Here is a 17,369-nt window from a genome sequence, read left to right as displayed (position 1 = left end):
GCAGATCTCTGTTGTATGGCTGTGCCACTGGTGAGACACCATCTCAGTCTGAATTGTTATCATATTCTTTGCTATGCTCTAGCAACCAAACTGGGGCTCTGTGCCCTATGCTCCACCCCCACCAGCACACAACACATATGGACAAGTCTTCAAAGTGGATCAAGAATCAACTTGTAAAAGTAGAAGTTGGGAAAGCTGTGTCTAGAAATCAGTTCATGTGAAAAAGACCTGGGATTTTCAGGGGTGTGCTCAACCAGCTCTGGAGAGTTTGTGCCCATTTACACCTTCGAAATCTGGAAATGCCATCAATTAGGGCTTGATTTTTTTTTTTGTTTAGACTTAACATTTTCTCCATCACCTTAATAATACAGATTAAACTTAAAAGTATATCATGTGCATGTTATTTTTATTAAACATTTACCAGCACACCATTGGGTTTAGTGTTCTAAGCTCAATATGAGTCAGCAATGTGACACATAAACCAAAAAAGATAGTGCAATATTAATCTGTATCAAGAATATAGTGTTAGCGTGAGGCAGGTGATAGTCCTTTACCATGCCCTGGTCAGAATGCTTAAGGAGCACTGTGCCCAATCCTAGCTGGAATATTTTAGAAAGAACACTAACCACCTGGAGTGTGTTAACCTAGAGGGTGTTCAGAGGAGGATGATCAGGATGCAGTCATGGCTCCAAATCATCTCATGTAAGGATCCTTTTGAGCCACTTGGCTCAGTGAAAAGACTTGGAGATGATGTGATAGTTGACTTCCAGCATTGGAAGTAGCATGTGGAAGGGGCATTGGACTTGTTTTACTTGGAGGGGGAAAAAAAAAACTAGGACTATTAGATGGATATTATACGAAGGTAGACTTGTGTAAACACAAGGACAAACGAGACAATTAGAAAACTTCTGAAAAAAGAATGTTTGCTTTGGGGTAATGAATTTTCCATTATTGTAGGCCTTCAAATGGAAGCTGGAGGGTGTTGAACAAGTTCAGTCAATCAACAAGCATTTATTAAGTGCCTACTATATGCTATGTACTCTTGACATGATTTTTCTTTAGGTAAGAGGTCAGACTATATGACTTCTGAGATCCTTTCCAAGCTGCTACTTTTATGATTCCATACTTCTAAGAAATCCACATATTAAAATGTAACTTAGTTATAACTTTTCTGTAATATATCCATTGATCTTTAAGAATATACATAGATTAAAAAAAAGCTATACTTCAATGAATCTGTGATCTTGATGTGGAACTACCTCTGTTGGTACAAATCATAATTGATCTACACCTTCTCCCCTTTTTTCAATTCCAGCTTCTATCCTTCCATGAACATCCCATTGATAATTCATCTAGTACACAGGCAGGTCTTTAGCATTTCATGGATCAAATGAGATATTTGAAAAACACAATACCTGGATCATGGTAGGTGCTTAACAGATGCTCCCATGAGCAAAATCCTTCCCTTTCATCTGTGAAAACCCAGGTTTTCCTTGCACCTCATGTCTTCTTTGACTGGACCTGTCACTTCATCTGTCAGGAATTCTTGGTAAGGAACTTCCAGTACTACTGGAGATTGGCCACTCTTAAAAACTGCCTGGGGACACTGAGAAATGACAGGACTTGCCCCGAGTCACAATGTCAATTTGCATCAGAAGTATGACTTGAACACAGATTTTCCTGATGCTGAGGCTACTGCTCTCTAACCACCATGTTACAGTCACCTCTCTTGAACCTATTCCTCATAGTGAAAGGACTATTCTTAGGACACTGAATCCGTGGTGAACTAAACAGATTAGTGCCTCAGAGAGCTCTGAAGATTGTTCACTTTTGAGAGTTAAAGCCAATAGATTGTCGAGACAAATTAGTTCAATTCAATACTCATTTATTAAGTACCTACTTTGTGCAAAGTGCTATGGCAGACCTTGGGATGTTATGGAAAGAAAGTTCCTGTTTATAATTTAATAGCACACTAATCCACAATTACAATACAAATTAGAATAGAATATAAAACATGAGAAAAATTGAAATTACGCAAGTCACAAGGAGGAATCGATTACTTTTGCCTAAGGAGATCAAGAACTTGGAGGTCATCCTGTCCAATATGGTATAAAACATGAGTCTCCACTGTACTTGACAAGTGCCCCTCCTCCCCCACAACTTTGCCTTCAGACTTCCAGTGACAGTTAATCATAGTCATACCCTCATGAGGCAGCTCTCTCCAAATTCTAGAGCTCTCAAATGGCTAGGTGGTTTTTCTTTACGTGAAGTTCACTGCTTCTAGTTACGCCTTCGAGCAGAATATGTCAGTGTAATGGGGAAAGTGCTGTCTCTTGGGTTAGGGAACTTGGGTTCAGATCCTGCCTGAAACCTTCTACGTGTGGAACCTTGGACAAGTCATACAACCTCTTTGGGTCTGTTTCTTCATCTTTAAAATGGGACAGCTAGGTGGGCAGGCCACTGAGTCAGAAAGATTAGAGTTCAAATCTGGCCTCAACTCTAGCTTTGTGACCTCTGCCTCAGTTTCCCCATCTATACTAGCACATACCTCCTACGGTTGTTGTGAGGCTCAAATGAGATACTTGTAAAACACTTAGTGTAGTGCCTGGCACATAGTAAACACTATATGTATGTTGTTTTTCTTAATGGACAATGGCCTTTGAGATCTCTTCCAGCTGCAGATGCAATGATCTCTTACATTCAATCCCCCTGATAGGATGGCTGTTAAAATAGAGCAAGATGGGCGATTGAGGTGTTATCATTTACAACAAGAATGTTTATCTGGTTTTTGAAATGATTATAGATTAGAAATGGCAAATTACAAAGCACTTAGGGGCAGATACACTAATTAGAAATGTCAGTTAATAGCAAAAGAAACTGAGAATTTATAGGTGGGTGAACCATAGAGTAAGTTGTCTGAGGCCATTCAGTATAGCAGCAAACTTCTCCACCTCTGTAACATAAGAGGTACTTTGAACAGGCCATTGTGCTGCTGTATTATAGCTTAGTAAGAAAATTGTTATAGGGAATCTTGTGAACCACAAGAAAATATTTGGTAGCTTTAGTATAAGAAGCCAAAAGCATACATGTTTTAGAAAGATTTTCAGCCCAAATATCTAAAATAAAAGAAAATTTTGTGTTTAAAGAGGTAACCCTCCCAGAAAACTTCTCATTTGAGAGAGAATTTCCTGAGACTACCTTTTTTTCAAAGCTTCATTGTGGAGGGACAGGTCAATAGCAGTCTGGATGTTTGCATAAGACTTGCAAAATCTGAAAGGTGTGTTGGAATTGAGAGTTAACTTCCAATGCAGCTTAATCACCACAGGAAAGAAGTGTCTATTCTAAGGAAATTTAGTGTTGGGAGGAACAATGCTGCTAAGTGGTGTAGGAAGTAAAAATACTTGCTGAAATAAGGACATGCTTAGGCTTGAGGGAAATAAGGCAGGGGCCCAGTAAAGTTTCATTAGTCATAATGAACAAAGCATTTTACCACAAGAGGTTGAACTCATAGCACCTTTTATAGACACTCATATCCCAAGTAGTTTTTGGGATGTTTGGGTTGGAACCCTAAACGACTCATTCCAAGATCATGTCCCTCTCGAGGTTGAGTTCCTCTAGGGTACATTCCAGAAACCTGGACTAACACACAGAATTTCTAAGGCCCTCTTTGAAGCATCTGGAGAATGGAGTCCCCAAACATTCAATCAACTAGGAAATCCCAAGACTAGAAGCCATACCATGCCAGGGGAAGACTCTTTGGGATACTTGTAGAATTCTAAGTCTACCCTAAAATACCAGCAGGGCTCAAGAAGCCTCAGAAGTTGTGAAGTTGCCCTAATATTTGGGCCCTTAGGGTAAAGCTAAGTGGCCAAAGTTACACCATTTAGAATGGTAAATTTAAGAAGGCCCCAAAAGCCTTTACCTAACTTCAGTTCTTCCCAGCCCCCTCTTTCAATCTTTTATCTTTTAGAGAAATAAACACACATAGACACAAAGATGTCTGTTTTTAACCTGAATTATTTCTGTTGACTTGTATACTTGAAGTGACCTCAGTGGGACATTTGATTTAAACCACAAGACATCTCAATCTCGATTTTCCCATTACAGTATAAAAACCCCTCCCCCCAAACCAAAACCAGAACCCCACATCAGCTTTATACAAGGTTGGAAGAAAATGGTAATCTAAATATTTACATATGGGGCAAAGAATAAGCCACAAAATTATTTACAAAAAAATACATGAGCTTCTCAGCATATATATTTTACACCAGTTCACAAAAATATTAAAACATAAAAATAAGACATTATATAAATTAAAATTAAAAGAACTCAGAAGTGTGATTCAAAACTTTCTAGGACACTTATCATGCGGGTCATGGTTGAAGAATCAAGTTTTCTACTGCATAACATAAACTTCAAAACAACCTTATCTCATTCTTTGACCATGAAAATACAAACCAGGTGTTGGGGGAGAAGGGGACTCTTTCCCTCCCCCTTGCCTACCTTACGCACTGGCATTTTCATGCACACAGTTAAAATTTATCATACCTGACACTCCTGTAGCACTCGGGACCGAAAATCACATGCCTCTAATCCTTTCTGAAATAGCTTTCAAACATTCTTTTACTTTCACTATTATTTCCTTACACGTGTTTCCTTACACAATGCTTTGCCAACATACTAATGGGATGAGCAATAAATAGGGGTGGGGATACAGAAGGATGCAAAGGGTGGATCTACTTGTTCCTTCTGTAACCAAAGAGGAATAATGCATTTTAAGTTGGCTAAACTGTATACCAAATTGCCACCCAAAAGATGAAATGTCTTGCTCTTTCTTCCCCATTCTTTCAAGTCATACAAGTGTTCTCTCTTCAAAGAAGCACATTTTCTGTCATCTATGTATTTCCAACCTGACCCTAACTTTTTTTCACAAAATACCTTGCTTTATGGGAAATGTGGAGGGATATGGGAAGAGATGTATGGAACATTCTCAGGACAATCTTGGGGAACTTGCATGTTTAAATGGAAACCAAACACAACATGAAATTAGGCTCAGATGAAAGGAACAAAAAACAAAATGGCACCTTTGAGACTGTATGAAAATTCTGCAGTAAGACACTGAGAAAATTTGTTAGCCAAATCAAATGGAGTAAACTACAAATTTAGCCAAAAAGGATAAAATACTAGAGATTTAGTTAGTAAAAGAATAAAAGAACTAGATGATGGGTTCAATGCATAAGGCAGCTCCATTTTTGTCGATGATGATGCCCCATGTCAAAATTAAAAATATTAACTTCAATGTCATTTCTAGGTTTGTGAAGTCACACCCATGATGACTTATGCTGAGGTAACTTGGCTCACAGTGATTTGCCATCCAAATTCTACCCCATAGTATTAGCAAGAAAGAGACCATGCAAAGTTCTTCTTCAAATAACTGAATACATAATTAAGGCTGTGTCTGCATTAGAGAAAACAACTGTAGACTCTGTCCAGAGTTCATAGTTTTGACAAGTTTAATGTTCCTTTGAGCCATTATCTATATCAAGCTATTTATCTGTAGGCTTCTAGTTAGGAATTTCTCCAAGGAAAAACTTTAGCATTTTGTCTTTCCTAGTTTTATGATTCAGGGGTGGAAAATGTGCATACGTAAAAAAAATTGATTAAGCAGGCTTTTCTTCAATCATTTCCTCCAAAGGCATACAATTACTACTAATCATGCAAACCTACTTTGTAATAGTCCCCCTATCCCTTTCTTCCCTTCCCTCCAATCATCAAGTTATTGATGAGGTATCAATTTGGTATTGCCAATGGGTCAACTGGACTGCTCTATTGATCTGATGATAGTCAAGGGAAAGCCAGGGTTAAGAAATTCTCAGTGATGAAAACTGAAATCTAGATCACTGGTAGATGCATCAAATACTTCAAGTCATGTGGGAATATGCTATTAAATTTCTTATTGTTAGAATATACTTTGAGAATAGGGATTGTTTCATTCTTTGAATGTATATTCCCAGTACCTATCAGTGCCTGGGACATTGCTGGTGCTTAATAAATGATTACTGATTATTATAAAGGTAATGATTTTTTTATACTAATTGGATCTGTGCATTTTATAAAACCTATATGTAGGCCAATTACATGCAAAAAAAAATATCAGTTGCTTCCCAATTTCTACTGTAGACATACCCCTAAATGAATATTTAGACCACTGCTGTTGAAGTAGCTATGACCAAAGCTGGGAGACCAAAAAAAACTTTAGAGATGGTGACCCCCCCCAAAAAAGATGGTTCTTTTTTGACGTGATGGTTAATAATTATTTTGTTACTTAATCACTGAAAATAGCAATGACATGATGTTCTGGATCAAAGATGAAATGATGTGAGCCCTAGTATTTGTGGTTTCACAGCAATGATAGCAGCATGATTTCAGCCTCATGAACACTTGTTTGCTTTTTCTTTTTTCACTGAATGAAACTCACTCTGAGTTTAAAAAAAAAAGTCAGAGAAATTCTCATCCACTAAATTGAGATTCTCCAACTGTCTTCACCAAATTGAGCATTTTAAAGATGTTAATGCCTAAAACTCAAGCATTAGTAAGTCTTGTATAATGAAATGTCAAACTATAGCCTTTTAGAAATAGACAACAGCACTGCTAATCTGGTATAGCTGTGATGAGAGGGAATATAGAAAAAGAAAACTACTTGGCTGGAAAGAACTGTCTTATTCCTATTGTAATAAGGAATTCATGTGAGTTATTAAAAACAAAGTCTCGGGTACTAAATATACATAACATTTCTACAGAGTTACAAAGTGATGTACCTGAAATGCTGGTGTGAATGACAATTACAATAAAACAGTGATCACACTAAATACACAGTAAATGAAGAACATGTATTTACTCAGTACTTAACATGGTAACTGCACGGGGTTCCACTGTATGATGATATGGTACAGTGTACTACGTAGTTATTATAATAGCTTACATGTTCCCATAAATAACTGGTACCTACATTAAGAATTCCCAGGTAACCTGCACTCTGGTTTAGAAACAAAAAATCATCACAAAGTAAGTTTGTAAATTAGCGCATGTTCTGTTTGTCCAGCCAAACCATGCTGCTGTATTTTTCATGACAGTGATATGAAATGTTTATACTAGAAATTATAATTTACCAGGATCTTTTATAAAAACTCAGTGGTAATAAGCATATTAAAAGAAATGACAGTTTCTGATGCTAAGCCACAGTAACAGGATTTTTTTCTTCTTTCATTTAGAAGTTTCATTGTTATTCTAATGAAAAAATCCTTTTTGCATTTACGCAAGGTTATTAACGCAACTGTGAAAAAATAACTTTCATGGGGTGCTGAGAACAATAACACATTTTTTTAAATGCTCTCAGGCAGAGGGGACAATTAATTTCATTTTTTAAATGCTTTAACTTAATAATAACTGTGTTTCCTAATTAAAGTATTAATAATTTTCTGACTTTAATTTAGTATACCTGACTCTTAGAAGAGAGGGGTGATTTAGGTGAGAATGATCTGATATTCTGGGAATGTCACTCAGTATTTACTGGGGGTAAGTTAAGTAGGAACCTAAAACAGAAGTAAAATCCTACTAGCAATTAACATAGATTTCTCCATACTATGTAAACTAGGTACCAAGAAAAAAAAAAAGACAATGTTAATTTTACTTAAAAGCAGCAGCAGCTCCCAATCTCAATCTAAATTTGCCTTCTCTGGTGAATTTGGTCTGTGACAAAATGACTTAGATATATATTCAAAATGAAGCTCTCCAAAATCATTCAGGCTTCCTTTAAATGAGACACACAACAGAGTCTGTGGATGGGGGATGTGATAAGAAGGGAGAGAAGATGATAATTTTTTTCCTTTTCTTACTGGGATATTTTGGTTGTTTTTTTTTAATTTTTTGTTTATTTTTTAATCTTTTTGGTCATTGAAAAAATAAAACAGTCCACTGTCCAGCAGAGGCTGCTTTAACTCTATTGTTCCCAGGGCTCATTCTGCATGGATCTGTGTTTCAGGATTCTGCAAGGACAACTCTGTGGAAAGAAAAGCCCCTTGACCCAGAGCTGTGGCATATGTCCTATTTTGTGGATGGGGAAAGCCAGGAGGTATGAATGTACCCATTCCTCCTCCTCCTCCTCCAAAACCTCCCCGCTGGTGCTGAGGCATGGGGTGATAATCATCCAAATTCTCATACTGAGATAATACAGTCATGTTGCTTTGGCGTTTGCCATGCATTTGGTACTGGTACAGGAGACTGGGGTCCCTCTCCATACTTTGTGTATGATGGAGTTTCAGGCTGTGACTCCGCTCTGGCTTAGGTGGGGGAGCTGACTGAATGGGATGCTCATCTTCCTTATAGCAGTCTCTTGAGAGTTTCTCTGGGGCATGGGGCTGCCGCATACGTGGCCGCTCCAGGTCTTCAGCGGGCCTCACTTCTTTGTGATTTAGTCTCAAAGTCTCCTGGCTCACTGTACTATATTTCCCTCCAGCAGGATGATAGCTAACTGGTTCAGAAGTGTCTGGGATGCCTTTGGGCCCATAATCTAACTGGCCAGTTCCTGGGGGATAAGGAGGCCCATTTTTTGATTCACATAACTGCCTATGGCTTACTTCCTGGTGTGCCCTATGTTCAGAGGGATTGGAGCCCATGTCATGAATTTTTCTGTTCCTGAGGCTGCTTTGCTTCAGAGGGAGAGATGGCTTCTCTGACTGCCCATTGCCATAGCCACCATGGTAATGGGCTCTGTCTAACTCTGGCTCAGGATGCTTTTTATAGAAGCGGTCATCTCCCTCTGGGGTAACTGCCTTGGTGGGATATCTCCCTTCCTTCCCTTCTGCCACTGAAAGAAGTCCAGTTTTCCCAGGATCTGATTTGCTCCGTAGATGGATGACATAAATTCCACCCATGTCATCCTGCATAGCCGGGGCCATGTTGTCATACTGGGACATAACTGGCCCTTTAACCTTTTGTCGTGCTCGGCTTTCCCGTCGGATGGACTGCATGCGGTATTTTTCCATGTCTTCCAGGTCCCATGAAGTATACATATGTTTCACATCAGCTGCTGAAGTCACATTGATAAGATTGTGTTCATTCCCAGAAAGGTAGCCAACAATGTTACCCTGGGCACGAGGGGGCAAACCAGGGTAACGGTACAAATTCTTTCCCTGGAGCCTAGGATTGTAGAAACTGAAATCGCGGTTGGGCATGCGATGCAGTGGCCTCAACTGTACCGTGCTATAAGCATCCACATCATAGAAGGCCCCATCTGAACTGTAATAGGGACCAGAAGAACTGGAGTAAGGACTGTACCGGTAATGAACTCTGCCATTCTCGAAGTAAGGCTGTAGCTGAGTTACATGGTAATCTGAACGGGCCTGTGAGGACTGATATGGCTTATATTGGTAAAGGGGTCTTGGGCAATAGGATGGCTCATCATCTGGGGGTACTTCTGTCCGAGAAATGGGGACAGAGCGGATCATAGAAGATGGAGGGGCATGCAGGGACTGTACTCTGCGAATAGTGGGGTACGGAGGAATGTCCTCAGGATAACAAGCACTCCGAAGGGATGGGCTCACAGAAGACACATACTCAACCCGGCTACAGGGCTTGGAATGGTACCCGGATGCATTTTTCCCAGGGGGTATATATGTATTATAGCGGGGACCCATGCAACTTGGTGTCTCTGATCTGGAACCATAGACTTGGTGCTGCTCAGGTTTATGATGGTGTGGGGGAACACTCTGCGGACGGTACTGACAGGCTGAAGCCAAGCCAAGATGCAAACAATTTTCTGCCCCAACAGAGTCGGTTGTGATATCAGGCCTCATATAAGAAGGGTAAGGTGTTTTCTGAGAGGCATGCTTAGGCTGAGGGATAGGTGGTGGGGGAGGCAAAGCATCATCCATGGAAGCTGACGAAGCGATGATGAAGGAATGATAATTTGAAATACTGGCTGCATCTGTATTACTGGAGTGTATGGCCGTAGCAATCTTACTATCCATAGTCCTCATGGGTGGGACTGGCAGGGTGAAGCCTTGGGAGGCGTGCACAGGAGCAGACCCAGAACGCAGGTGGAGAAGGGGAGCCCTTGTACCCTCCCAGACCTTTTCAGGAAGGCCTGGGGGGACAGCAGAAGCATAGGAGGCACATCGACTGGTTGTGCTACCATCGCAGGTAAAGATGGAGGATAATTCTGCTCCTCTGGGCTCAGGTGGCTTCTCTGGAGCTGAAGCTACTCCATGAACCTAGTGAGAGAATAAATATAGTGTCATCTACTGTGTTTTCTTTGCTCCTTTCTATGGGCCAAGATATAGTCAACCACAATTGCATATTCACCTGAACTACCTAGCTAGTAGCCCTAGATAACAAAAGTAGGTTTTTCTGCAGTTGGGAAAAAGGAAGCTCTCCTGCTGCTCTTACTTTCTTACTTCTAGAATTCCTTTAGCCTTGCTGATTTCCCACTATAAATATATATATTCTTACCCTATTACTAATTAATGTGCTAAATGTACATTAATGTAATAAATGTACTAACTGTACAACTAATGTACAACTAATGTAATAAATGTACTAACAGTACATTTATCTTAGTTGGCCTGAACACCAAGAACTTGATCAAACTATCAAGAGAAATTTGTGAATGGTGGCTGACTACTTTGCTGGACCAGTTCATGGAAAGAAAAAGTATGTAGTTTTTCTAAGGTGAAGTCTAAGTCAATGGCAGAGCTCTCCTCTACACTTAGAGTTGTTTCACTTTGGCATCAGCAGGCAGATCTAACCATGTGGCCATGGAGATTCTAGAAATGGTACTTTTCTCTGTGAACCAGAAATCTAGGTCCTTTTTGCTCACATTCATAGGATCATAGGATAATAGAACCATTCAAGGAAGGAACTGTAAAGGTCATCTGGTCCAATCATCTGGTTCAATCCTCTCATTTTACAGAAAAGGAAACTGAAGGCCAGATAGGTGAAGGGGCTTGTCCATGGACATACACGCAGTAAGTACCTGAAGTAGGACCCAAATTCAAGGTCCTCCAACTCTGACACCATCCCTCTTCCACTGTACCATAAGACCTCTCCCAACTGACTGTAAGAAACCTACAGCTCTTAGAATAAAAAAATCTAGATTTTAACCTTAGTACCCCCTATACAATATTCATTCTCTCAAGATAATAAGTGCGTGACTGTGATCAAAGCTGCTAGTTAAAGTTTTAAAAATGTATCTAGTAGTGTTAATTTCATGAGATTTTTTACATTTCTCTAGTGGTTGGTAGATAAGAATTATAAAACTTCTTATTTACATACAAGAAATCTGTTATCCTATTTTTTTTTGGTAGTTGTAATTGAGGCACAGAGGTTAGATGACTTGCCCAAAGTCACAGTCAGTCAGTGGTGGACATAAAGAAAGAACTTGTAAACCCTGATACCTAAAGTCCAGTTTGACTCAATAGACCATGCTTCCTTTGAGTTACTATTCAGTGAAGGACCTGAACAGCCTAGGAAGAAAGGGAGAAGACAAAATCAAGCTACAGGGATTTGGTAATAATGCTGTCTTGCTCTATTCCCAAAGCAAAATCAGCAGAAAGATAGCTACCAAACAGTGCCAGCTCAAGCTGCTCAAACGTCACCTCAAGAATTACCAGACAGACTCCAACTGGAAATACAAAATATTTCCAGAAGCATTCCATAGGACTCGTGTACGACTATACCTGAGCAAAATGGCTCATCACATCTGTTAATAATAAACATACCTCTGGAAAAGGTACATTCCACATCACTTCCCCTCCCCTTCTTACCTTGTGGGAATCACTTAGTCCTACACTGGCTGCTGCTGGTACCTGTCCCACCACTAGTGGCTGCTCTGCTGGTCTCTGAGAAGAATGGGATAGAGGAGGACGATTAGCTCTGTGGGTGCGCTGAAGGGTAGTGACAAGGTCAGCAGAAGATACAGGCTGGCTAATCATATCCCAGCTAGCTTCCCTGGTGTTTATTTCACTTGGTGCTGGAGTAGCTGTCATGTAAGTTGTTGGAGCTGGACTCGCTCTGTCTAGAGGGGACCCAGGAGGAGAGTGGATTTTGTCCATAGGCAAACTGAAAGGTGGGGTTACCTTTTCTTCAGGTTCTGAGGAAAACTGTGATTTATCTACAGATGTATCCAGAGAGGAAAGAAGCTGGTCTCCACTGGAAAAGTGGATATGGGGTTCATCTTGGTTCCCAAAGGAAACAGTTTGAATACTGGTCTTCACTGGATTCTCATGCAAAATAACATGACTATCAGTCTTGTCTGAATCCACTAATGTTGTCATGGGAATTTCAGCCTTTTCTGGGTCGCCAGGAAAACAGGTCATATGGGCCTGATTCCCTGGTGAATCAACTGAGTGGTATGGCTGTTCCCCAGATTCAACTGGAATTGACTTGCAGTGGTCCTCAGTTACTGCTATACCCAGTTTAAGCTGGTCATAATTTCCAGATGTAGTGTTTTGGAGGTGAAGCTGTTCTGATGGCATCCCAGCATGGAAACAGGTCTTATCTAAAGGAAAACTAATAAAAGAACTGGACTGTTTATCTTCAGGCATCGCCACTGTAGTGTCTCCATGATTTGGACAACCAGTATGAGAATTTCCTGGTCTCCTCAATGACTGAGTGGAAGCTTGCTGTGCAGACTCGGCCAATGCTAAGGCCAACATGCGCGCGGCATTTTTTGGAGGCGGTGGTGGTGGGATAAGAGAGACTGAACTGACAGGAACGAGATCCTGAGGGGAGTCATGGGCAACTGCTCCTAGTAGGAAATTGGGAAAAAAAAATTAGAATGAAAAGGTAGTCTGTTATCCTGCATGGACAGCAAAATACTCCCCCTCTGACCAACAAAAAAAAAAAAAGGCACTGTCCACATCTCACAATGGCCATCCTTGATCTTCTCTCCCACATGCAAAAGCTGTAGAAAGTACAGCTGGTTCAGAAGGAAAACTAAAATTGTCCAGAGGTCTCAATTTCCTCTTGGATTCTACAGAGACAGAAAGCAGGGAAGGCAGATACCCTTCCCTGGCTTGAAAAAGAACAATGAGGCCCCCAAAGTCCCTTCAAGTGCTGGCAAATTGTTACTAAAAAGTCTTACACATGAATCAAGAGCTAAAAAGCTGTGCAAAAATTATCCATGAATTTTTGACTGTCCAAAGACACAAACGGGACTCTGAGGCCTTGATAAGGGGCTGTTGGCCCTCAGGAGTTTTATTAGGGCTCAAGTCATTGGCACAACCCTGAAAAGCATGCCCTCTGAAGTTTATTTCCTTAAAGGCACAGGTGGCATGATGTATTGTAGATCCCTTTGAACTTAAAGAAAGAATGGAGGAAAACCAACAGTACCTGTCTGAGCCTGTCCAGAAGGTACAGCCTTACTCTGACTGCTAGAGATGGCCTGTTCCACCTTCCCTGGCAGTCCTGCCTCAGCAGCTGTCTGGTCCAAGGGCTGGACTTCGGGCTGGCATACTTCTCGGGAATCTGTCTCAGTTGTTCTCATCGTTACTACCTGAGTGGGGGACCTATTGATGATGTCACTTTCTCCAAAGCCCTTGTTCCAGGTTGGGGAAGATGCATTCTGTGATGCTGAGTTTGGAACTGTACCAATGACTTCTGACACCCGACTGGGAACGGTCACAGAGATTGGCTCTGATATGTTGATAGAGGGTGATTTACTTAATTTCCGTCCTATTTTTGGAGAAAAAGCATAAACAACCTTCTCTGTGAATGAGGATGGCTTGGATGCTTTGTCTTCAGTTGGGCTTAGGTCCAGGGTAAAGAATGGACTTAATTTCTCCTGAAGTGGAGAGACAGGTTCAGAACTGGTAGTACTGCCTGGAGTCTGAGACTGACTCCCTGCCTCTGTTTCCTTTTTACTGGTGCTTGGCTTATCCTTGGGAAATCCCAGTGAATCTAAGATGGAGGCAGTACTTTCCAAGCACTCAGATTCAGACTTGGGAGGACTACACTGAAATGACATGGGATCAAAATCCAAGCTGGCTACTCCAATGTCTGGTGGGCTTAAGTCAACATCCTCAGCCAAATGAGGGGACATGAGGGCTGGAATATGTAAGAGTCCTTCTTCTTCTTCACTTTCATTATCATGGGGCAGATTATCATAGGAATTACAGCGGTTTCCAAGCATTTCTCCATTAAAAGAGGCAGACAATGCATCACTGCTAGACCGGGGTCTCCTGGGTCGGAAGAGTTTAGAGTCACCTGGTAACAAATAATAATATCAAATAATTAATGTCACAGACACACAACATCAGGAGTAGTGATCTAGCGAGCAGAGTGGTTTTGCTAAAAGAGGGCGGGGGGTGGAAAATGTCCCATTTCTCTTTCTGATAATAGCAAGTGAATACATACAGACCACTTAGTGTTGAAGCAATATAATCCAAAAAGCAAATGTGGAATACCAAACAACTGCAGATTTGAGATGACTGAGGAAAAGGCGGGGGGGAAGCAGCATTTAATGGACAAGGCAACACCAAAGACAATAAAACTCCCGGGTTCAATTCCTAATTTTACCACTGACTCAATTTGTGACCTTGAGCAAGTTCTTTTATTTCTTTATGCCTTAGGCAGACTCATCACTGACCTCACATGAAAATTGTGAGGAGTTGAGTTAATGTGAATACTCTGATTAGAAAAAAGTACAAAGATACATTTGCTTGCATGTGCTTCCTTTCAAATGCATATAATCACAATGAAAAGTAACTTTTTTTTTCTTTTCTCATATATTAGGGCTATGGAAGAGTGTTCTATATTGAAGTCACTAAAATGTTATTTTATTTTGGAGAGGGAGAGAAGAGAAGAAGAAAAGGTCCAGAATCACTATTTAGGCTCTTAAACTTTGAGTTCCCCAAACACAGACCTTTAGTGGTATAGACTTCTTCAAAACGTTATCACAGAAAGGATAAATGATATTAACTTCAGCTTATGTAACTGATTTCATGTTGGTACAACAGAGGCTCTGAACTTTTGCCTCCAGAGAGGCTACTTTCCTCGTCTATTTAAAAAAAAACAAAAAACAAACCACACACCCACACTCACATCCACACCCCCCAAACTAGGGTTTTGGACCATATGACCTCTGAAATCTTCAACTTCTAGATCTATGATTCTCATTAGACTAGATACTGATTTGTTTCTTTTATGTAGAGTTTTAATCATTTAATGGACAGCACTGTCTCCAAACAGTGAAATTTAATAAACATACTACTTTACAGCAAGTCTTGTTCTGGCATTATTACCAAGTATGAAATACTTAAGCTGTGTATGTGCAAACCCAAGAGCAAAGATTAAAGACTGGCAATACACCAAGCATGAAACAACCTCATCTGAACAAAGACATCAGGAATACTTAAGGCTTAATGTTCATCAACAGACTATCTCAAAGGATATGACTGACACGTAAAAGTACAATGTTACTCTATTAAAAAAAAATACATTGCAGATTAACTAGTGCTTTCATTCTTACCATCAACTGCATGGAGAGAGGTAAGAGACTCTTCACTTTTAGCCGAGCGAAGGGTCCCTTCTGCCCTGCTCCCTGAAGGATCAAAACCAAAGCACAGAATGTGTTTATTATTTACTATCCATGTATTTGTTGTGAAAAGGAACACCACTTCTTATTTCATAGTTTTAAGCTAATGAATGTCAATATACCCATTTAGTACTTTATTATATATATTCACTTCAGCACTTCATCTAATACTATCTTGTACTGTTGTTTACTTTATACTTAGAAAAAAATTATAAGAGATTGTATATCTCTCAGGAACTATTTCTTTTCTCTTTCAAACCAGATGGGTAGATAAACAGCAGTCAACAAATATTTGCCAAATTGAACACTCTCCTTCCTAAATGGATATGTTTACTAAGGTTAGCTGGTAAGGTCTGTGTGCTTGAAGTTGTTTCTCTGGTGGTGCTTTTATGCTGATCCATTTACATAGTCTCACCAATGAGCCACTTCGCCACAAAGATGTATGTTTTTTGGAGATTAATGCTACATAACTATGTAATGAGATCACATTAGGAATCACATTCTATAAAATCCAAAGATATGCTATGTCCTTTGGTAGTCTACATAAAACTCACAAAGATGGCATTCACTACAAAATATGAAGTATTAAAACTAATGCAAAGCATTTGCAAGTTACAGATATACAATTACAAATGTTGTATATTAATACAATTTGTGTAAACAATCTCCTATGTGTGTTTATTTGATTTATTACACCACTCATTTTTAGAGTACCTTATTTGCATGTAGTCAGTTGCATTAAGCAGATGCCGACTACATGTAATGCAAATAACTTGTTCACATTGTGTGGTATGTTCAGATAACATACTACTGAAAGTGTGTACAGAACAGGCAATCTTTTTAAACTATGCACCCCTAATCTGTAAAAAGGTTCCGAGCACATATTTCTGATGTGTGACACATTCACTTATTTATAAGTTATGTACATGTAGGAGTACTAATAATTGTACATCATCAAACTTACACTTAAAAATTTTCTAATTTAGTATGACAAAAATGAAATAATAGTCGGTCCTAGAGTTAAAAGGGATCCGTGGGAGTTTTCTGAGTGAGGGAGTGACAAGGTCAGACATACTTTAGGAATTCTTTAGCTGTGTGGAGGATAAACTGGAAATGGGATAGATTTGAGTTGGATAGATCAAAGAGGCTGTTGCAGTAGGCCATAGGGAGGTGATGAGGGCCTGAACTAGACTGGGAGCTGTGTAAAGAGAGAGAAGGGGACAGATGCCAGAGACATCTCAGAGACAGAAACAACAAGATTTGGTAAATGAATGTGTATAGGCAGGCTAAGGATGAGATTAAGCTTGCAAACCTGGATAACTGGTGGTATTCTTAACAGTAATTGGAAAGTTGAAAAGAGGGATGAGTTTTAAAGAAAAGATAATGCAATGAGATCTACAAATGCAGAGTGTAACCCACCCCTCTTGGACACTCAGGGAGGGGCACAGGACTCTTACTTGTTCTTGCCCTGGAGTTCTGCAGAGCACGCTTGCTGAAGGGTGCTGGCTGCAGCCATGAAGTGTTTGGAGCACAGCAGGGGAGGAATTTTGACTGTGCATCTGCTGCAAGTGCTAGGGTCATGGCTAAATTATAACTGTCCTGTGGGGCCAATGACAGTGGGGGAGAGGGTTGAGTGACAGATAATGTGTGGAGAATGCAGTGTGGTCAGTGATTTGCCTACACGGAGACAAGTGAGGGAACTCATCTAATTGGTTGATAAAACATGCACTGAAGTCATGCCCTGTCTCCCTGTGACCAAGCCACAACCCTGGCTCTG

General features: G+C 40.2%; 1 protein-coding gene across 7 annotated transcripts in view; it reads right to left on the bottom strand.

Annotated features, from left to right (window-relative positions):
* Nucleotides 1-3,999: 3,999 nt before the first annotated feature.
* The window catches only part of ARHGAP32 (Rho GTPase activating protein 32), a 245,317-nt gene continuing 231,947 nt past the window's right edge, over nt 4,000-17,369 (bottom strand). For 3 of the 7 annotated variants that reach the window (XM_027835094.1, XM_027835096.1, XM_027835095.1), the window contains 4 exons: nt 15,527-15,598; nt 13,390-14,262; nt 11,823-12,805; nt 4,000-10,271 (listed from right to left, as the gene is read on the bottom strand). In XM_027835094.1, the coding sequence (XP_027690895.1) occupies nt 8,016-10,271; nt 11,823-12,805; nt 13,390-14,262; nt 15,527-15,598 (4,184 nt within the window). In that variant the 3' untranslated portion in view covers nt 4,000-8,015. Of the gene's footprint in view, nt 10,272-10,582; nt 11,523-11,822; nt 12,806-13,389; nt 14,263-15,526; nt 15,599-17,369 lie in introns of those variants that run through there. The other 4 variants (XM_027835097.1, XM_027835100.1, XM_027835098.1 and 1 more) reach the window with 4 other exon arrangements.

Source organism: Vombatus ursinus, unplaced genomic scaffold (assembly GCF_900497805.2).
Source record: "Vombatus ursinus unplaced genomic scaffold, bare-nosed wombat genome assembly UNPS02014813.1, whole genome shotgun sequence".
Taxonomy (NCBI): domain Eukaryota; kingdom Metazoa; phylum Chordata; class Mammalia; order Diprotodontia; family Vombatidae; genus Vombatus; species Vombatus ursinus.
The sequence above is the reverse complement of the archived record's forward strand: the minus strand, read 5'-3'. Positions and strand labels throughout refer to the sequence as shown.